At 39.2% G+C, this 22,938-nt stretch overlaps 2 protein-coding genes across 3 annotated transcripts in view; one reads left to right on the forward strand and one right to left on the reverse strand.

Annotated features, from left to right (window-relative positions):
* The window catches only part of znf518a (zinc finger protein 518A), a 5,786-nt gene extending 2,332 nt beyond the window's left edge, over nucleotides 1–3,454 (reverse strand). The window contains exons 1-2 of the mRNA XM_080868234.1: nucleotides 3,122–3,454; nucleotides 106–2,329 (exon numbers count right to left, since the gene is read on the reverse strand). Coding sequence (XP_080724360.1) covers nucleotides 106–2,302 — 2,197 coding nt within the window. The 5' untranslated portion in view covers nucleotides 2,303–2,329; nucleotides 3,122–3,454. The remainder of the gene's footprint in view (nucleotides 1–105; nucleotides 2,330–3,121) is intronic.
* A 4,614-nt stretch (nucleotides 3,455–8,068) lies between these two features.
* On the forward strand, nucleotides 8,069–13,151 carry ccnj (cyclin J). Of its 2 annotated transcripts, none has more exons than XM_080868465.1 (6): nucleotides 8,069–8,224; nucleotides 8,462–8,551; nucleotides 8,900–9,110; nucleotides 9,203–9,502; nucleotides 11,719–11,878; nucleotides 12,167–13,151. In XM_080868465.1, exons 2-6 carry the CDS (start codon nucleotides 8,483–8,485, stop codon nucleotides 12,489–12,491), a joined length of 1,065 nt encoding a protein of 354 aa, XP_080724591.1. In that variant the 5' UTR covers nucleotides 8,069–8,224; nucleotides 8,462–8,482; the 3' UTR covers nucleotides 12,492–13,151. The 2 variants fall into 2 exon arrangements, with proteins under 2 accessions (XP_080724591.1, XP_080724592.1); XM_080868466.1 differs by lacking the exon at nucleotides 8,069–8,224 and adding an exon at nucleotides 8,258–8,353.
* The last annotated feature ends 9,787 nt before the right edge of the window (nucleotides 13,152–22,938 follow it).

Raw genomic sequence — 22,938 nt, forward strand, 5'->3', positions numbered from 1 at the left:
CATATTTAAAATTACAACTCAAAGTTCAAATATTGGGAATAAAATGCCGTTGGAAATTAAATCTTCAGACATTTTATGTAGAGAAAGTAGAAATTCTAATTTTACCTCGTGTTGGAAGAGCCGGTTGGGAAATAGAGGAAGACTGGGCGCTGGTTTGAGGAGTCACTCCATCAGCAGCAGAACTCATCTCATCATTCGACTCAGGGTAGCGACTGCCATTCTGCGATGGCTCAAGCCCTACATTCTCAAGGCTTGCTTCAGTCACTGACCCAGCCTTTGGATTTGTTGGACTCATCCAAAGGGCTGAAATGCTCTTGTCAACTTCCATGAAGTTCAGCAACTTCTCTGCATCGCCCTCCAGTTCTTGATGTGCCGGAATCAAACCTTCACGTAGATCTGGCGTGTTTGCAGTCATATTTCTAGAACTTGTTGGTTTTGCAGTGCATCCTGGAGTGAAGTCCTCTTTTGGCTTTGATTGCTGAATTGAGCTAATGGCTTCAAATTGGTCATAGAGTTCAGTCTCTGAACCTTTGGTCCATTTCTTCTGGTGTACTTCTAATGGGCACACGGTTTGGACAATCTGTACAGTCTCCTCCATTGCCGTATGAGGATATTGCAGTCCATGCTGGCCACTGCCCTCTGATGGAGACAAAGAAGTTTGTGACACCCACTGCTTGTCCTTCACAGGATTTTTTTTCAATACTATCTTTAAGGACAGCTCTGGTGACCTTTTATTTGCTTTTTTAAACCTGGTCTTCCTTTTACGCCGTCGACATTTCCTCTTGTTTTTTGGCATTACTTTATATTTGGGCATTTGCTCCTCAGCCTCCTTTGTCAACTTCAGATCACTGGAAACATGATTGCCATCACCATAAACAGGCCCCTCCACCTTTTTAATATGCTCTTCAGTTTCCTGAACAATCTTTAGTTCCTGATTCTCTCGGTTTTCCTGGATGCGAGTGCACTCCGTTGGCTCAGTGTGGGCTGATGCCGGGACATCATTATGTAGTTTATTTTCAGCATGCAGACACGGAGCACACTCGTTCAAAGTCGAGTGACATCCATTTTGGTTGACCACGCACTGAGCATCGCCAGCAGCACTTTCAGCTTCCTTATCTGATGATGCCACCGTTTTCAACCTTTTGCCGTAAGCAGCACCGTTCTGAGCTACAGTTATCTTGTTCTTCAGCGTCAGAACAGTAAGATCTGATGACACGATGCTGTTCTCCTGCATGGGGAGAAGATTTATATCTTGCGGGATGTTTGACAGAACAGTTTTCAGGGCCTTGGTCCATTTCTGGTCACCGGTTTCTCCTGCAACAGATTTCATCAGAAACTTTTGAGTCTCCTCTAGTGTCGTTTGTGGATCTGACAGATGGCAGTATTTATCCAAGAATTCTTTCCCGGGCAGAGAAAGGCAGTCCGGCGTCAGCCAGCGCATTTCCCTAACTGCACTTCTTGTTCTGGGCTTCACATTGGGGATTGTATCATTTGGTTGTATTGCTAGAGAATGAACCGCCTTCCTTTTTTTCTTCTGGTTGCCATTCTGGCACATATGGGCAGTCTTAATGTGCTTAGTTATCAACCATTTCTGAGATGCCTCAAAGCCACAGAGATGACAGTGTAACCTTTGAGTAGTTGATAGCTGATTCACGTCCTTTGTTTGCACCAACAGATCATCGGCTCCTTCCAGGTCCAAATTATGTATGTACACATGCTCTAAAAATACTCTAACATCACCTGTGGAGAATTTCTGGCACATTTCACATGAGTATTTGCCGTTTGGGCAGTGATACGCAGTCAGGTGAGCACTGAATTCAGGCCATGTGCGTCTAATGTCATCATTGCATATGCTGCAGCTAGAAAAAGTGTCTTTGTGGCTTAATAGGTGGACCTGAAGATAGGAGAACTTGTCTGTGCTAAAACTACATACATGACAGGAAAAAAATGGGGCAATCCCTCTGTGTTTTTCCTCAAAGTGTCTCATTAAGTCTTTGGGAACATATTCCAAATTGTCACTGCACTGAGAGCAGGTGAACCAGAGCGCATTCCCATGGTTATTTGTCCCGCACTGGCTTTGCGGCACTTCCTGCGAGGGCTTCTTTGATGAAGGCCGCACTGTGCTCTGCTCCCACTCCTCTGATATCTTTTTTGGTCCACGCTTATCTTCATTTTGCATAGCTAGGGGCTGAACGGCATTCTTCCTGAGGTGGAGCTGTTTGTGGCGGTCTCTGTTCTTATTGTTGGTACGCTGTTTATTATCTCCTGCAGATGTAGCTGTGCAGATACCCACCGAATCCATGGTTTTATTTTGTTTTTTCCCAGATTTCTGAAAGTGCAGAAAAACACAAGCAATTTGGTCATACTGTACTTTATTCTCTGTGCTTCATCATTTTACAGCTGCTGCATTCACTGTCCTGCTCTGCATCCTAATTTAATACAAGTCCACCTGTTGCTGGCCATGGTTCAAACTGTGTCTACCTGGATGTAAAATTACACATATGGTACAATAATAATAAACTATTTGCGACTACCAGGTGCAGGAAACCCACCTGCTCCATTTATGAACTTTCATGCGCTGCATAAACCCAGCATATATGTGCTATGCTAAGCGATGCAGCTAAAAACATCCCTCTCGACTCAAAAAATTAAATAAATGACGCACATAAACAAGAATAGACTGAGCTAGCACTTTTTAGCAGATTAAACAGAGGGGTGCTGCGCGGCCATTGTGCAGTTTGACTTGACCACAACAAAGTGACAAGACTCGCTTTGTAGAGAGACAACGACCGCCTCGGGAATAAAGTTAGACAAAACCGTAGCACCCGAGTCTCTCCACTATCGCACAAACAGGAGTGTTTTTAATTTGGTGACCAAGCTAACTGTTAAAACTGAGGCGGCGTTTAACTGATTTGAATTAACGTGACGCAGAAGTGCTTACAAAGACGGAATAACTTGAGGGATACAAAGCGTGCCAACAAAGTTACACCGCATCCGTTTATTCATCTCGCGTCGACTTTTTACTGCACAAAGACCCGAGCGGTTGAATAAATCATTAATAAAGCCGTAGCTGTTTAACTAGTAGTCTCTGAATTTTTTTCTTTTTTTTTCTTTTTTTTACCTTTTCTTTTGTGGAGAGCTTGACAGCTCAGCGAGTGGCAGCCATGATGGTTTTTCATCCGGGGATTACAGCCTCTGAGCTGCTTTTAGCCTTTAGCCGGGTGCCTCCGTCCTGTCCCGGGCCTACAGCTAAGCACAGACGCCGAGCTGATTTAATGGGGAAAACAGCTCTCAGTGTGCCCACGTAGCGTAGTTTAAAAAAAAAAAAAAAACTTCTGCTAGCAGAAGACTAGAAAACCGAAAATAGTGGAAATATAACAAGGCGTACATGAAAACACGTATTTTCCAAAATTGTTTGCAAAATAATAATAACAACATTAACTGGTCGCGGCTAACTACTGCAGCCCACAGCTCGCATGCTGGCTTTTGTATGACGGTAACAATTCCACTGAGTAGTCTTAAATGTTATTATGAGCTTTCATACAATATGTTTCTATGTGAATGTAAACTTCTAAGGAAGCTGTTCGTGTCCTTTCCAACATGAACATTTCTAGAGTTATTTTTCTACAGGAGTGGATTAAAGTGAAGCAAATTGTTAAATTGCCCCCAAATAGGACCTTCACAGATTGGTCCACATGGTCACAAAAAACCTAATCTCCACACACCTTCACGCTCACCATCCAATGAAGACATTTACATCACTCAAACCAAGGACACCCTGGGAATTGAGGAATAATCCCAGGCTACTCACAGCAAAATTTCAGTTTTAAAGATTGTTTACATTTCTGCCCCCAAAGTGTGCTGCCAACTTTTGCATTTATGTTTCTTTTTGAAACAAAAAAATGAAAAATTTGGGCATTGCTCTTGGTTTTGGATACTGTGTCAAATACAGTGAAAATACAATGAACTTTATTTTGTGCATTTTTAGAATGATTCGACAGCCACACGTTGTTAGACAACAGTTATGCAATGTCCTCAATTTCACAGTCGCATCCACACCTTGTTCCTCACATCCAGTTTCAACATAGAAAGTTGGTAATTGTGAAAATGCTCAACTCAAGTCTTTAAAATGGGACTTTAAGAATTATTGATTGATGGCTACATCGATTTTTTTGGATGGACCAAAAGCAAGGTGAAGATTATTACAAAAATAAAAACTATGTTGGAAATTTGTGTCTTTATATTTTTTATTTAAGTATTTAGGTCTCTTCGATCATATATAGTGTGTTACTGGATCATAATTATTGATTCATTCATGATTTTAACTTCTACTGAGTATCCAGTAGACAGTCTATATGTCTATGAAGTGCTGTGTATACAATTAACAGTGACTGAAAAAAAATCAATGAATGTTACACAATGTAAGTATAATCTGATGGTTTTGTTTCTTTCGGTTTTGTTTTGTATAAGAAGTAAAACCCTGTGGTAGTCAATCAACACAAAAAGATCTGAACTGGTGATAGCCTCAGTCAGACTCAAGCAGGGATATGTTTGTATTTGTTATTCCAGGCAGGTACAGCGTTGAATGCAGTCTATAATACTGCAAAACACTGAACAAGTGAAAGTTTAGGTTGCCTCTACTCTGCCTGCTATATCCTTTGGGTTTGTGGAGCACTTCACAAATTTAATTAACACACAGTGAAGGGCTTTGTATAGTTCAATAGCAGCTATAAAATTTGACCACTGGGCCTGGAGTGGAGCAAATGTGACACCCTTTATTGCAGCTACTTAATGGGCTGTAGATTCATTCGCACTTGTGACCTTTCGGCAATCTTTAATAAGACTCTCTAATTTGAATTGTAAATGGACATAATCACTATAGGGATTTTAATAAGTGACTTTGTGTAGGTACAAATTAGTATGCCATCTTTTACTGACTGACTTTTTAAGTATTAAAAGTATGAGACAGTAGAATGCTGACTCTTCAGAGCTGACCCACACTTTCTAAACCACCGACATGACCCTATCCATGGATTTTTAATTACAAACTGTGCCATCTGTCCTTTATGATTAGTTTACAAAAATCACTTTTAGATTTTAAAGTTGTCAGAACAATGCCCCCCTAACAGAGTTTAAATGAATGCATCTGGGCAGCATTGCAGATTTTAGCTGGGTCTCCAGAGGAATGTTGCCTATTTTGAGACACCAATGCCAGGAAGTAAACAGCTTTATGATGCTAACCTTAAATAGGATCAGTAACTTAAAGGTTGTTTACATCATCTGCCATTTCTCTCCATGTGCTTTTTGAATGACTCTGCAGTGGCTTGGTCACACTACTGAGCCGGACAATAGCTGTCAGCTGCACTCCAAGTAGGAGCTGCATGACACAACAAAGAAGAAGAAGAAAAAAGCCACTGGCTCCCTCCACCCAGGACACCATTCGTTTCCGCCGACAGACAGTTTCAGTCCTTTATAAAGACGGCTTCCCACCGCCTCAGCAATATCTACCACAGAGTGGTTAGCATTACCAATCCTCTTAACCCTCACCCCCTGCATGCAGCCACACTCCCAGACTGCTCTTTCCATTATTTAAATGCATCACGGAAGCAGTGTGGTGTTTTCTTGTAAAATGTAAAGTTGTTATGCGCCAGACAATATTTAAAAAGGTTGTCTTAAGTGATGTTAATGTTAACCTTTAAAATGTTATCTTCAAGTTACTGATCCATTGTTGCAAGATAAGGACTAGGTGTGGCTCAGTCAGTCGTACCGGCATCCTTATCACAGCCCCTGGGAAGCCACCAGGGAGTCGACCCTTCTTTGATCTTCCTTTGTCACCTGATAAAACTTGTCCCCAGCATTGGTGGCTCAAAATAGTCAACATTCCTCTGTAGCCCCAGCTAAAAATCTGCACTGCTTCCCGAATGCACTCATTTACATATATCAAATCAATTTCCCTCACCATCATCACTAAAATGGGTTCTTCTGCTAACCTGGAAAATCTGGAAAAGTGCATTACATAGAATTCCCCTTGCTCTTGAAGTTATAGAGGAACAGATGTTACTTTAACCTATTTGAGTTAAATTAAATGGTCCTGTGCCTCTGGGACAAACTGACCCATTTTGGAGTTGCATTACAAAAAGTGACTGATTGAATTACTTTGCCTGCACAGGGATTTTTTTTACATGTATATTGGAAAAACAATTATTCTTCTATTGTAAGTTTTAAAGGTCATCACACTCTCCTGGGAGTAGATAAAACTCAGTTAGGTAAATGTAGCCACAAAGAAAAGAATCACTTTCACATTTGTTATCACAGCTGTGTACACAAACACACGTGACGCACATGTAAATTCAATGAGCATTTTCTTTTTAGTAGATTTTCACCATATTTCATTCATTGAATGTGCTGCACTGATGGATTGGCCCACTATTTTAGTTTTTACTTTCACTTGATATTTTCACTTTCATGAGAGAAAGGAACAAACCAGTATCATCTAGCCTAGAAACCAACAACCTGGTTAGAAGGAATGGTTACAGTGACTCAGCACTACTGTGAGACAGCAAGACAAACAAGACAGATATGAGTTTCTCTAAAACTAATATAATATAATATAATATAATATAATATAATATAATAATTGAGAACAGAAAAAGTAAACCCATGTCAAACATTTATGAGAACACGAATAAGAAAAAGGTTAGTGACAAGAAGTGGGTGGGTTCTCAAACAACTTGTGAGCAACTGAAGCTGCTGTAAATGACACAGGATACTACTGATGGACTTATGACCTGACAGTAAACAGTGGTGATGCTAGAATCTGTAGGGGTCCTAGGCAAAAATTGACTTTATTCAAGTGTCTCTCCCTACTGTTCAGGCTAGACTAGCAGCATTAATTATTTCACATTATATTTAACCATCATTATGTTCATTATCTCCACTCACAACTGTCTTGCCGGTTTTCTCCACCTTCCCTTTTTTCTTCATTGTTTAACTACTCTTCATTTGTGAAGTGTCTTCTGCTGTTGTTGTTAGGGTAGTTTAACTTCTTCCCCTCTTTTATACCAGTACTTAAGTAGAGTTTTTGTGCCAAGACCTATCGTTCAGGAGAATACTGCAGAGTGCTCATGCTCCAGCACTGATATAAATGGTAAAGAGTTGTGGCGACGTCACTGCTTGTGCACAACACGACCAATGTGCTGAGTATAATTGCAAACTTTCAGTGTCACCATGCTGTAGGGTAAACCAGACCCCGCTAGTATGGCCCACCAAGAAGTTACCTCTCTTGCCTTGTGACCAGCTTGCAGTGGGAGTCAGTGGAGTCACATCAGGCCCCCCTAAAGAGGTCAAGTCTCTTTGACTGTCTCTGCAATTTTGTTTTTGTTTGCTTTTAATTCAAGGGCACTGGTTGCCACTGCTGTAGGTTAAAGTTTGTCAGCACTTGGGGGACCTCTTCTGGTGTTGGGCCCCAAGCACCTGCCTTTTTTGGCTGTTGGCAAGCTGGACCAGCTGTCAGCTTCAAAGCAATGCATGATGAGCTAATCACTTCCCATGCATCTTTATTGTTTATCTGGAAATGTGGGCAGTACAAAAAATGAAACTGCTAGAAAACTGTTCTTTTACCAGCTTTCTGTGTTTGGCCCGTTTTAACATTTTACAATTCAATATAGATAGCCTATAGGAACTGCAATATTGGGATGTGGGCACAAATTAGATGTTGCCATTCCCATTCATTGATCATTGGCTGCAATAGGAAAGCAGCTAAGCTGACTTTGCAGTGATTGGATGTTGACAGTTGTTGCTTATCTGTAATTGGTTGCAACCTGTGCAGTACTTGTAAAGACAATGGAATGATGCTTTCAAGTGATAATCAAAAACAAAATCTAACAGGTAAACTGTGTTAAACAGCTAGATGTTGCACCAAAATGTTTTACAATGCACATCTTTCAATTGAAAACATCTGTTGCACTTTATCGGCTACTAGGTTGGTTGTAGTGTAGTGGTTGTAATATTTCACCTCCAGTTTTCCCGGCTGTCTTTCGGTTGGTTGTTCACGAGGGGTCGCAACTTTTCGAACAGCACTTGAACGCACCAGTAGTGTTTGGACTCGTGTTGCCGACTCTCAGCAGCTACAACAATGAGTGCGAGCAGAGCTTGTTTGGCTAGTTTGAATTGAAGTTTTCTTCAGTGAAACTGCCCGTAATATTTCACTACATGTGCTCTCTGGGTGAGTCTCCGCTTCGGGTTAGACAGGAGTCGCGTTTCTTTTCACATTCTCACCTCAGAAAAAGAAGAGAAAGATGATTGACTTCACTGTTCCCACTTCTGATCCGCTATCGTGAAAAGTGACATGGCTGTGTGTTTGGAGATTTAGTGTCATTGTGCGGCTTTTTTTTTTTCCTGTGCTCTTTCTGAGACACGTTTTAGTTGATTAACTGCCATTCCAATGTTTTGTCTTTGCCAGGTTTCCAAAGCACTGTATTAAATGGAGCTGGAGGACCAATGGTGGAAAGGACAACTTGCTGCAGATATATACCAGGCGCTGCGATACAAAGTGAGTCACACCGGGTCATTTATGTGGTGGCTGCTAAAAATGATGCAAAAACTATGAGAAAGGTTACCTGTAGTGTCATCCTTCACATTCATCAGTAACTTCTTCTGTCGTGCTGTTTTACATTTTGATGTTGAAATAGCAGTGCAAAACTGTAAATAGTGAAATCTGAGTTACTTTTGAAAACGATATTGATTCCTTATTTTAATAGGCATGAACTTGTCTTTGCTCGCTTTAAATTGCTTGCTGCTTGAGTAATCTCATAGGACTACAGCAGAATAAACCTAAAGTCTAGTTCAGTTACAATGAAAGATGTGTCTTTTTGAAATCTCAAAACACGTTGTCCCATAGGAGCTCAAGTTACCTTCCTTCAAAGGTCAGTCCCCTCAGCTCAATTTGAGGCGATACTTCGCAGACCTCATAGCCATTGTCAGCAACCGCTTCAGGCTCTGTCCTACGGCCAGGCACCTGGCCGTCTACCTGCTGGACCTCTTCATGGACCGCTATGACGTCACGGTGCAGCAGCTTCACATGGTCTCGCTCTCGTGTCTTCTTCTGGCCAGTAAGTGTGCAGCTGACTTCACTTTTCAACACATCTAACTAGTAAGTGTCCACACTGGTGTGACAGATTGGGTGATTGTTCTTTGCTTACAGGTAAGTTTGAGGAAAGGGAGGACCGGGTGCCAAAGCTGGAAACACTAAACAACCTGGGTTGCATGAGCTCCATGAACCTGGTCCTGACCAAGCAGGGTTTACTGCATATGGAGCTGCTCCTGTTGGAAACTTTCCAGTGGAACCTGTACCTCCCTACGTCGGCCCATTTTACAGACTACTACCTCTCTATTGCGGTCCATGAGGGTGATCTGCATGATGGCTGGCCTATGACATGCCTGGAAAAGACTAAACTATACATGGCCAAATATGTGGATTACTTTCTTGAGGTTTCCTTGCAAGGTACCATGCATTTTGGATGTATTTGTGCAGTGCAGTCTTGCTTATCAGTATTATCAGTTTCTAGTGGAGCTGATAACGTTGATTTTCCAGTTATCAGAAGCTCCTCAGAGCCTATCCAGATAGCAAACAGTAGTTGAAACAGTTAAATCACTATTCGTCTGTCAACCTACATTAAATTGAATCAACGTTGATTATCAGTTTTGCACCGTCTGTTAATACTCAAACAGCACTGATCATCATTGCTGATGATCAGTGGGACGTCACTGGTATTTCAACTGATATTAAAGAACAAATTACTAATAATATTTTTGAAATATTGTATTGCAGAGGATGTTAGATTAAATATCTAACCTTAAACATTAGGGTTTAACATGTAAATACCAATGTATAACTTTACATCGTTTTAAAGCAAGAGTTTATTCTTCTTCTTTTTTTAGTGGAAGTTTAGTTTAAAGTCCTTTTTGGTGAATTCACTCCTACATTGTTTCATATGTAGGATTATATGGCTTCAGAACTGCCACAAATCTTTATGGCGCTTTCAACATGGTGCTGAAAACAATCCTCCGAGATTTTGGTTGTTGATATGTTGATATGATAGCATCACAGTGTTACTCCATGGTGCAAATCTCCTGTTCCACCACATTCCTAAGGTGTTCTAATTCACTTAGATCTGGTGACTGTGGAGGTCGTATAAGTACCATAAATTCACTGTCGTGTCCAAGAAACCAGTTTGTTACGTGCTTTTGTTCCAGCTGGGAGCAGCCATAAAGGCATGGGTACAGTCAGCAACTGTACTCAGGTAGGCAAAACAATGCTAAATTAGTAATAAGGGCACCAAATTGCACCAAGAACATATCTGCAACACCATTAAATCACCACCGCAACAACAACTGAGTGTCATTAAACCAAGGGAATGTTTTCTCAGTCTTCGCCTTGGTTTCCTGTTCTCAGTTAGCAGGAGTGGCACCCGGTGGGGTCTTCTGCTGCTGTAGTCCATCTGTTTCCAGTTTCAATGTGTTCTGCATTCAGATGCTCTTCTGCATGCCTTCGTTGTATCAAGTGGTTATTTGAGTTACTGGTGCCTCTTAGAGATGGTCACATGTGAAAATCCCAGTACATCAGCATTTTCCAAAATATTCAGTGCAGTGTGTCTGGAACCAATTCCAACAATTACGCCACATCCCAAGCCACAACAGCTCAAAAACATTTACCACTGTTTACCACACCCCAACTCAGCACCTACACTGGACAAATGTGCAGTACTCCTAGCAGGCTTGGGCAAAAACACTTTGAGGTTTTATCAATATTTTAGCATGAATCAAACATTTTTATAGCACTAAAATCTCAAACTTAAAGTTAACATTTTTTTTTAATGTTGTCTTGTAACATTGAGGGAAAGTTAAATTAAATTATTTATCACAGGTTTGCTTTCTCATTTCTTTCCATATTACCTTTTTAAAAAAATTCCACTAACTGCTTTTTTTAAATAAAACATTTATACCTACACATTCAGAATAATAAGGAAATGTAAGTGGAAAATAACAGTGTCCACCCACAAAAGTTGATCTTTGAGTTTGCTTGGCCAGTTTTTTAAAGAGAAGATGTACTTTAATTGTCATTCATGACTAGTGAGAAAATAACTGTTCTTTGTGTTTATCCTTCTAAAATTAATTGAATCCTAAAATAATACAGTATAACAGCTGCAGTAATGGCAGTCTAAATTCTACTTTCTAAGGCTATCTAGCGTTATCAACAATTTAGCTAGTTTTATCTTATCTATCATAATTAGATTCTACATGCTAATTTAGATGATTTGAATAAGAAATTTACTTTATAGCATGTTGGTTCTATGTATATTTAAAATTTTCAGTCTGGCATTTTAAGTTATAAATGGGTTACTGAGAAAATACATTCAGTCCTAGCAATAGCTAAAGCTAGCAAATGCTGGCTATCGCAGTATTTAGCTTAGCACAGATATTTTAGGTCTTTATCTGTTTGTCTTTTGAAATGTCTGTGAAAGTAGCATCGATGCCCGATGGTTTAGCAAACTAGTGTAGTTCCTGTTAAGCCATAATGCAGCTACTGTAGCAGATCTCAGTTTTTAAATTCATTTTGGACATAATGTCTGTTTTCATGAAGAAAAAAATGTAAAAATGAGGATTGGGGTTTTTGGGGTGTTAAATCTGGGGTGCTTTTTTTTTTTTTTTTCTCCTCAGATCATGTCTTTTTGTGTTTTGCACCTTCACTGGTGGCTGCTGCGTGTGTGGCCGCCTCACGCCTGATCCTTCACCTGTCACCTACATGGCCACCGCGACTGCAGCGCCTCACAGGCTACGCATGGGAGAACCTAATCCCGTGTACAGAGAAACTACTCATGTGCGTATCTAACAATAACCTTGCACAAAGTTGACTTGTATATGTGCTGAATATGAAAGTGAACGCTCAACACGGTTGATTAAAATGACTTGGGACAGTTAGGTGCTGCGTTTCAGGTTTGAGTGTTTTGACACTGATGCCTCACAATGGCACAGCAGAACAAAAGAAGCCAAAGCACAACAGAAGCACACACCTTACACATACAAGAGATTTACATCAGCACTCGGTGTGCAGCATTGACTCTTTTTGCTAATCAACAGTGCAACTCTTTGCCCCTTCTTTCCACAGTGCACATGACAGTGACGTCAAAGAGGCCAACAAGCAAAAGTGTCAGCAGCCCAACCAGCAGCAGCAGCAGGGTCAGACAGCTTACCACACCTCAGCTCAGTACCTCAACCGAACAAATGCGCAGTACCCCCAGCAAGCTCCACAGCCAGTCACAGCCCCTAACCACCTGCCTGCCTCCTACCTCAGCCACTCCACTGCCAACGGCCCCCAGAGCATCAACACCCAAACCATCTCCACGTCGCTGGACCCAAAGTCTAACATTCCCAACAGGGCATTCCAAGTCAGCATGCACTATACTTGCGCTGCTCCGTGCTTTGACAGATGATGGATTTCCAAGGTTTAGTCATTTTGGAAGAGGTAGAGCTAAGATACTGCCATCGATTTCACCGGATCAGAACAAGACGAAGAGGGAGGAAAAAAGAAAAGAAAAAAATCTTGTTTTTAATTTGAAGAGTCTTGATGAGATTGGTGCAGCACTTTGAATCACAGTACACAATGTGCAATATGCCAAGTCTGCTGTAGTTTTCTTATTTGTTTTTCAAGATGGTTCAGGTAAGAATGTAGTTGTGAATTGCCTCTTGGCACAGTTTGCACCCTGTATCCACTGTCACTGTTACTGCGTTACAGACCAAAAGTCTCGTATTCAGTTAAGCCAAAGTATTTCAGAAATACTATATGTACAGTTACTTTGTGCCTTTAGCCATTGTGACTATTAGTATAAGTTAAAACTGCAGTAACAAAAGGGGATTGACATTGTTTTGTAGTTGACGTGAGAGTTAATGTTTCTGTAGCTTTGTGGGTTTTTTCCACAAAAACTATTTTTGTTTGTTTGGATGAATGTCATTTGTAAGACAAGGAAATAATATACCCCCTAGATGTCACAACGTACAGTATTAGCAGAGTAAATGTTCTCATGTGGATGGAGGACAGAGTGCATTCTACAATGACTGTTTTAAATAAAATATAAACCTGTGTTAAACTGTGATTCTAGTCCAGTGGATTTGTTGCAATATGTATCATTAAGTATAACTGCTGCTTGCATGACTGCAACTTACCATCACTTCTGATTCTCTGATTTAACGTTCAACATGTGGTGTAGTAATCATCTAGGAAAAACTCATTTCTGACTTTGCTACAAAAATATGACCAGCTTTATTCTTCAACACATTCTGAGTTCTCCTCGTGATTTCTTTTGGAATAGTTCTCCACACTTCTGGAAGGAGCTCTTCTTTGGGTGTTGGCTTTTATTCTGTTCTTTGTCTGCTATAATAATCTGGGCTCTAAGGAGGCCCATCAATGGTTGATGGTGTTGCATTGCTTTTATTGTATTGGCACTGTTTGGGGATCATTGTTGTACTAAAAATTGAAGCGGTTGGCAATCAGATGATTTCCAGATGGTACTGAAATAGATTATAATCTGATGGTACTTTTCTCCCCAACAGACTGGTTCAAATGCAGTCTGAAACCATGACACAGCTGCCACTATGTTTTACGGCTGTAGACACTCACTATTGTATCTCTCCTGACATCTTCTGTATGTATGACCCTAATTTGATTGGAAAATTTCAAATCTAGATTGATCACTCCATAAGTCTGTTTTGTATTTACACTGGTTCTCAGCGCAGTTCTTGTGTAATTTTGTATACCTTGGCATTTCTTAAGAAGAGAAACATGGTGACGGTTCTCCTGATGAAGCTTCTGATGAGGTTTCAGTGAGCAGTGGATGGATGAACAGAAGGTCCTGTGTCAGGTCCTGTAATAGCTCTTTGAGAATCATCTTGTTCCTGCAAAAATTCTATTTATGTCTATCAGACTGTGGTGTCTTTGGCATTTTCCAAAGATTCAACTAAAGAGATTGGAACAAATTTGTAACAGGTTTCAAGTAACAAAGTGCCTAAAATTATTTAAAACGGATTCTCTGCTAAGATGTCCGTAACAACAGAGGTTAATGAATAATTTATAGGTCATTGTCAAGTGGCTTTATCTTAATTGTACTGATTGTCCCTAGCAGCTGACTGCTCCATGCTAAATTTTAGTCATTCAGTCAGAAGAAATTTTTAACTTACACATAACCAATAGATTTAATAAGTGAAGCAGAATACAACCAAATAAATGTGTTAAAGTTAAAAATCAGTCTGACACCAAAACAATTGAAATTACTTAAGATGAGCAAAAACAGAGTTTAAAAATGGCTCGCTTAATGTAGTAAAAAGAGAATATTAAGTGACACTTGTGGCTCAGTATGAGAGCGCATACTGATGAAATGTCTGAGTGGGTGTTACATGTTGTGTAGGATCAAAATAATCAATTAACAAGACAAGTGTGTTGCGATCCAATACAGAAATTTTCCATGTTTTAATTTTGCAAAATCAGAGTCAGATCTATAACATCCCTGGTACATGTGTGCCTTCCCTACTCCGTTGTCATTTGTTTAACATTTGTTTGTTTGACACAGCATCCTGGTGGCAGCTAAAAGGAAAAGACAAGCTGTGAATGAAAGCATTTGTTTTATGTCTACATCTGTTATGCTTACATTGTGTTTCACACCTTTTACAATATGTTGGATATGTACATTAAGGACATTTTTTGAAAAGACAACCCACAGTCTGCAGAGGGCAGTGTGTGCCACATTTCTTATGCTGCTTTTCTCTTCAGCTTTACATCTATTGTGTATTCTCTCTTGTGAGCTATAAAATCATCTTTATCAGACAGTTGACCGAGTAATATCCTAAACACGTCAGCCAGCTATTCAACTGAGTGTGCGTTAGACTGCCTCTAAAATTATACAATTATGTGGTTAAAATGCAACTACAGTTGTTAAGCTCTAGACTTAAGACGTAAAACCACTCTCTTGTTGCTTAGATAAACTCTAAACCAATTTGGTTTCCTTCCACTTCCACGTTTTTATTTATTAACTCCCGGGTCTTTAAAGAAAACCCTAATTTCAGCAAGTTCCTGTTATAAAACAATGTGGTCAAGCCTGACTGAAACAACGCTTCCAAATAAACCTCTGAAGCATGTCTTCCTGCCTGTCGTGATGTGGCAAACCTACAAAAATAGAATTTCCGATCTAGGCTGTGGGCTGCAGAAAGCTTCCTGTGGAGGAGGACATAAAGTGACGTAGTCTTCTTGCTTTGTATATGTTGCTTCCTCTACTAATCTGTGCATGTAAGTTCACCAGAAGTTCACAACTCTGTTTTATCTTACTCAGATTATATCCTCCCATATTTTGGCATAAAAGCTGCAACTAACTCACACACCTTTTTTCTTTTATGTGTTTGGTGCGTGGCCTTGTCATTTCAAGAAAGGGCAGTAAAGGTTAGTTAAATGACCTATTGTACTTTTCTGTAGTAAAATTTCAAAGCAGCAGTAGACATATCACCACTAATGAATTAACCAGACTAACAGGTACATGGTTTGTTTACATAAAGTCTGACATTGCCTGGTATTCTCCCAAATCTTCTTTAAATCAGAAATTCTGGGATTGGAAGTTGCACATTGTGAAAGCAAATCTATCAACACTTTTGAAGTCTGAGATTTTGAGTTGAGCCTAAAAAAAAGTCAGCAACCTCACTAGCAGGCATTAAACCAAAGACTCTTCCACTGGGCTTTGTTTATTTGTTCGGTCAGTCTGTCATTTTTGTCATTTTTTGTTTTTGTTTTTTAGGAACATATGTCATGGAAAAACAGAATAGAAATAGAAACAAGTTAAACAGTAAATGCAAAAAAAAGTATTTGTCTGCCTTCACAGTGATTATATGCTCTAATTCATTCGAAAGGTGTTCCATTGACTTGAGGTCTGGACTCTGTGCAGGCCAGTCACGTTCTTCCACACCAAACCATCTCATCCATATCTTTATGGACTTTGCTTTATGGACTGGTGTGCAGTCATGTTGGAACAGGAAGAGGGTCATCCTCAAACTGTTCCCATATAGTTGGGAGCATGAAATTGCTAACAAATCCAGACTCGTTCATTGGATTACCAGTGGAGTAGCCTGTTCCATCACTCCAGAGAACATGTGTCCACTGCCCTAGAGTCCAGTGGTGGCATGCTTTACACCACTGCACCCAAAGTTTGCATTGCTCTTGGTGATGTAAGGCTTAGATGCATGCTGCTTGACCAGTGAAGCCCATGAAGTTCTCTACGCACTGTTTTTGAGCTCATCTGAAGCTTACATGAAGCTTGGAGGTCTGTAGCGACTGACTCTGCAGCAAGTTAGCGACATCTGCACACTCTGCTCCTGGGCATCTGTTGACCCTGCTCTGAGATTTTACATTGTCCACCACTTCATGGCTGACTTGCTGTCTTTCCCAATCACTTCACTTTGTTATAACACCACTAACAGTTGACTGTGGAATATTTAGTAGTGAGGAACTTTCACGAGTGGACTTGTTGTACATCCACACAGGAATTCACTAAGCAGCTGAGAGTGACCCATTCTTTCACAAATACTCGCAGAAGCAGTCTGCATCACTAGGTGCTTGATTTCATACATCTGTGAACATGGAAGTGATTGAAACACCAGGATTCAATAATTTGGATAGTGAAGAAATAATGTGCATAAAAAGAGTCTTTTACAGCAGAGTTTTATCTGCATAAGAAGGGCTTCATCCTTCTACATGTTATACTACTGCCTACTGCATGTTGCATATACTTACCGGCCACTTTATTAGGTACATTTTGCTACCAGGTTGGACTCTCTTTTGCTTTCAGAACTGCCTTAATTTTACATAGATTCATAGATTGATCCAACTACATGATGGAATCATTCCTCAGGGATTTTGATGCGTATTGATATAACACTATCACACAGATTTCTCAGCTGCATATGCATGATGCAAATCTCCCTCTCTACTGGATTGCAACAGGGTGTCTATGGAGCAACCAGCAGCTTGTTGGCCCGGTAGATCCATGTTTTTATTTCTTTTTATGTCAAATCTGACCCAACCATCTAAATGTTGCACCACAAATTGAAACCTGAAAACAACATTTTCTCCAGTCTTGTACAATCTTGGTTAGCCCATGTGTAGTCTCAGTTTCCTGTTCTTAGCTGAAAAGATTAGCACCCAGTGTGGTTTTCTGCTGCTGTAGCGCATCTGCTACAAAGTTCATGTTGTGCATTCAAAGATGCTTTTCAACATATCCTGATTTTAACAAGTGAGAATTCGAGTTACTATTGCGTTCCTGTCAGCTTGAAGCAGTCTGGCCATTCCTAAGATCTAGTATCAAAGAGCCAGAGACCCCAGAGAGCTGCAGGTCACTTGATATTTTCTCTTTTCAGATCTTTCTCTGTAAACCCTGAGATGGCTTCAACAACTATGCCACGTTTAAAGTCGTGTAAATTACCATTTGAATTTAACCAGGTTGTCTCAACCACATCCACATGACTAATTCTAATTAGATATTTGTATTAACAAGCAGCTAAACAGGTGTACCTGATGAAGCAGCCAGTGAGTGTATGACATGTGTAATATACTGCAATCTGATAAAGTAAGTGGCTACGTCCTTAACTACACTACAAGGATAATAAGAGTGTATTATAAACAGAAACACCACTGTGATTTCACAACCCCATGCTGCAAAAGCCTCCTGTCCTTGACTGGATTTCAGAAAGAATCACAAGGAAACATATTTTATAGTAATCCAACAGGAAAGCAGCCCCCACAGTTTCAGTACAGAGAGTTCAGGACAAACATTTTTCAGATGGGTGTTGTTCATGTGTGATAACACACACACCTGATTTTGCTGGGTGCCGCACAACAGCACAGAATAACTCTTTCAGAATGGAGGTGAGACTAATGTCTAACTGGTTTTGACCAAAACAGTAGAAGTTTGTGGTTAGAAAATTGGTTAGCAAACAGGAAGAAGTTAGAAAAATAGACAAACCAAAATAAAGAGCAAGCTCCTCTCAGAATCAAGTCATTCTTTAGCTGTGAAGTTGTATCTGCTCCCTCAGGGTAGGCAGACAAAAGTTCTTGTTTCTCCACGTCTCTGTTCACAAGACAGCAGTAAAGGGAGATGAGTGTGAGGACTGCTTACTCCCAGGCGCACGTTGCAACACATTGCTGTGATTCATGTTGTTTGGCTGAAAACTGAGTTTTAAATTTGGAAAGACAATCACAACGACTAAAGGAGTTTAACAAGAAAGATTTGTCATTTAAACTGAAATGAGCCCAAATGCGTTCACACAGCACAAACAAATCCTAGTCCTAGCTGCCGTACATTTAGTTGTAAAGCATTTTTGAGAAAACCAGAGGGAGAAGAAGCTAGTAGATTTTAATTTACTTGTCAAGTCACATAGTTATCAGTATGTAACTGGCCTTAAATCAGGTTACATTTCAGGTAATGTGATTAATTATCTGACTGTAATCAACAGAGAAGAAAACAGTCAAGTGTCACCAATGAAACAACAAGTAAAAAAGTTTTTTCTAAAGATATTTTCATAATGTTTTCAAGGATTTTATTTTTGTCTTCAGTTTGACTTTTCTCTTTCATAGCAACTTCTTTCAAAAGTGTTGCCACCTCCTCATCGTTTTTATTTCAAGCCAGTTGTATTTCTGAAGGTCACACTTTATTTCGCCGTGCCATGTTTCATGAGTTTTCTTGTCACCAACCTCTCACCTTTCTAGCTGTTCAAAAGTCTCCTGTATATGACTGTTTACAGCCTGTGCTTTAAACAATCAAACCACCGGGGCCAAATTTAGCCAGTTCCTGCAAACTTCAGCAACAATGATGCCAGGGGAGTCCAGCTGCTGCTTTAACTACACAAAGACACAGAAAATAACATGTCTTTTGATTTACTTAGCTTAACAACATAGAGCACCTGTCACAGTTGACTGTTTGTGAGAATCGTTATTCACCTTAGACTCTATATAACATTTTTATGTAGCTGCTATGACATTGTCAACTGGTTTTGGACTTTTATTGAAACCATAAAATGTGTTTTTTATCACCTGAAGCTATGATGATGCTAGAAACCTTGGTTAACAACATAAATCCAGATGCTGTACTAGTGCAACAGGCCAACTGTATCAACTGCACACAGTCTAATAGAATAACTAATACCAGAAACTAAAAGTGATGTCAGATAGAGCATTTGAAATGGCTATTAGAGGATTAGAAGAACTTATTGGCACTTCAGCATCAGCTTCATTTGTAGTCCTTGAGGTTATCACTTGACTTCACAGTCAAAGAATGACTCATGGTTGCAACATGAAACATGAGACTGTCAGCAGCTGGTTAATTAAGTGCTATCTTGGCTTGAGGCATTCCTCAGAAAGATACAGTACTGTGAAGATTTAAAGGACCAATAGGGAGTAGCTTACACTGCTGAGAATGGATCTTATCGGTGCACTTTTAGGTCCACCCACATCTGAATGGTATAGTGTGAAAGTGACTCCTTGTCTCCATGCGCTAGCCAAAAGCAAAACTCAAACAAGCAAAGTGGATACTGGCAAGAAGGCATTAAAGAGATCCTGAACTGTCATTCAGTATCCCTGTACCAGGCATTTTGTATCAAAAATGTCAGTAGTTTTATCTCAAAATGTTTGTGTTAGTCCATTATTTTTATAAAAAGTAATGTAAAAGTAAAGTAATAACTGTTAATTATTTCTGTCAGTGTCTGAGCGGCACAGACATGCCTGGTTAAGTTATTTCATTTTGCTTATTGTCTTTAATTATACTACTTCATATTGTGATAATAAATACATATGTGTATTGTTTATTTTCCCCGCAAGCTACATAGTCAGGCTAAAGAGAAACTTGTTCAGTTTTAAAGACAACTAAAATTCATCTGTAAACCTTGGTTGTGACGTTTACATGGAATGTCATAATGTTGGTATGGCCAGTAAAAATGACCATTATTACTGGTCAATAATTCACAGTCCCAATTGTAATACACATTGTACCCTACTGGATTCACATCCAGGCTGTCAGTTACCCACAGGGTCATTATTTAACCTCAAACTGCTGCCTCCATTGTAATTAATTTATATTATTCTGTATATAACACAGTAATGATTGCCAACATCCACAAAACATTTTGAAATTGAAGTTTAACCTAAGGTTTAGCAGTACTTGCTGTAGGGTCTGTGCAGGCCTGATGATCGTCCAAAAAGTCTTCGACTTTACTTGAATGAATTGTTGTTTGTTTAGCTGTTTCTCTGTGATATTTAAGGACTTTATTTCTAATTCTTCATATTGCATTTAGTGGCAACTCAAACAAAATTCTGTGGCGGTCAGAAAATTTGATGATCTTTAAGCTACATGAGTGATATGGGTTGAGTATGACTTTTGCAACAAACGGCAAATATAACACCAAATTCGTGGGAGGATGATAAGATGAATATAATACATACTAAAATCAAACGATTTGGGATATATAATAAATCTTAAAAAAAAAAAAAGATCATGATGATCATGCAAACTTCTGTTCAGATAGGCCAAACTGTTAAGGAGGAGATGTGGTGCATATATACATATATTCTATGATTGATCAATATATTTATAATCGATCTTTAAGATATTGCTTCAAAAAAATGCCAATAACCCCGAGGGGTTTCAAGATGGTTGTCAAGTGACAAGGTGCTAACATTAGCATGCTAACATTAGCTTTCTAATTGTTGATGAGATGCAGCGTGCTAAATTAGTTCTATGACACAGTAAAAAAGTTTTTTAGTTGGGTAAAATAATTCTGTTAGAGTTTTAAAGCTCAGTGTGAGACAGAGTGTTAAGCCTTCAAATGGCTCTGCTGTTTCTATAATCCAGTGTCACCTAGCTAGCTAAGCATTACAAACGCTCACACTGTACTGAGCTAACACGTATTCAGTAAATTTGATGTAATATTGTTAAAAGCGTGGTTTAGTTTTAATGAGAGTCCACTTACAGATTAAACAGGGATCACATTGGGACATTACACACAAACAAAGAGGAAAAATAAAAAAACAGTTACATTTTAATGCTCAACAGCAACTGATCCTCCTCAAGATTTATGAGCTCATACACTTTACACACACTGAGGGATAAAAAAGTGAAGCTCTAAGAAATATATTCTCTATCATATTGCATGTTTAGTTTATGTATTTGCCACAACTGCGTTCAAAAGACAGTACAGATAGTACAAATACATAAATATCATCGAGATCTTAGCAGTCAATTGAAAAGAGATGTGGGCTCCTGATATGTTGCACTGTGACTGTGGCTGTAGAATGTTTGTAGCTGTGATCTGAGAACTGTCAGCCCTATATTTATGATCGCTTCATTTCAAATAACTGCAGGTATTTCTGCAGAAAATCCACTTCAGGCATGGATGAAGTAACTCTCTTGTGATATTATTTTTTCAGACAAATATTGTTTCACACATTTTTACATTAGTTTTCCAATTCTTTGTCTAAAAAGTGTTCCTATTCTTTTTTAAACCTGTTAAAAAAAGCCTAACTATAGATGTGTTGTTGTGCAATCAGTGAAATCAACTGCACTTGATATCCAGCACAGAACAGACGGGAGGATGGTGACAGTAAATGTTCAGGTTTCAGTAAACTAAATCAAGAGAATATGTTCACTAATTTAATTATGTTGTGGAGAAAAAATACAAGATTAAACGTATTTGAATTAAAATGACTTTTATAATCCTCTCTAAACCTATATAAGTGGGATTTGGTGTAATCTAAATGTGAGCACAGATTGCATTCCAAATCGCACTGCCCTGTGCTTATTTTAGATATTGCATAACAATGTTTCATAACAAAACAAAAATCTGAAAAAAGACAGGATATTCATTATGTGATAAAAAATCATTTCAGGTTCAAATCACTGAATTGAAATAATTCCAAAGGCCTGAGTTCTTTACAGTACTATCTATAATACTATCCATGACACTTAAAACTCTTTGTGCGCTGTGCATGCTGTGCTTAGTCTACGTGACAGCTTGTGTATCTGCAATCTGGTGTTTTTTTTCTCATACAAAAAATATTGTTGTAGATGCTTGATAGACTAGAAAACTACACTTAAAATAAACAAAGAAGCTTGATTTGTATGACAGCACTTCACGAATCCTGTGGTCTGTGACAAGGCAATTGAGGTTTTTTAAATTCATCCTTTATGTCTCATTGCAAAGAAAAACAAAGGCCACATATTGGGATGAAAGTGGCTACACCACACATGAACACTGAATAATCACACTTTTGACAGAATTAAAGGCTATGAAAGGTGTCATTTAAAGACATACTGAGAAATGATAGTCGCCACTTTTTTGCTTGTATTCATGAGAACAGCTACCTTGGAAGTAAAGTGTTTGTGTTTTAGCCCCCTTTAGTGTTTCTTCATGCTTCTATAAGGAAGAAGACACAAGAAAAGCAAGAAACTGAGAAGATGAACCTTTCAGGACCATGGTCAGCTCAAGCTCAGTTGAGACGTTGAATCATCACGACTGAGAGAAATGTCTGCAATTTCTGTGGAAATACACTGAAACATTTAAAAAAAAAAAAAATCCATCTTAAATAATTTTATACTAGATGCAAATTCAATCAATGATATAACTATGACACATATTCTGCTGTTAATATGTTAATATGATATAAGCTGCTAACATATAGAATAAAAAATAACTATAGCAATATAAGGTGCAACAATGTATAGACACATCTGAAGAAAAAAGTATTCTTTTCGGGTGTTTTTTCCCTTTCGATTCGTTTCCTCTTTTAACGCGTGTTTTGATTGGCTCTCTCCGACCCTTGTAACCAATCAGCCTCCGCCTGCTATGGAGGAAGGAATA

The sequence above is a fragment of the Rhamphochromis sp. 'chilingali' genome (assembly GCF_963969265.1).
Source record: "Rhamphochromis sp. 'chilingali' genome assembly, chromosome: 20".
Classification (NCBI taxonomy): Eukaryota; Metazoa; Chordata; class Actinopteri; order Cichliformes; family Cichlidae; genus Rhamphochromis; species Rhamphochromis sp. 'chilingali'.

What these genes read in the sequence shown, in the direction of transcription:
- ccnj (XM_080868465.1), top strand. Translation starts at nt 8,483, where the DNA reads ATGGAGCTGGAGGACCAATGGTGGAAAGGACAACTTGCTGCAGATATA. An exon ending in CTCGTGTCTTCTTCTGGCCA is followed by an intron (nt 9,111 to 9,202) that starts GTAAGTGTGCAG and finishes CTTTGCTTACAG; the next exon opens with GTAAGTTTGAGGAAAGGGAG. An exon ending in TCTTGAGGTTTCCTTGCAAG is followed by an intron (nt 9,503 to 11,718) that starts GTACCATGCATT and finishes TTTTCTCCTCAG; the next exon opens with ATCATGTCTTTTTGTGTTTT.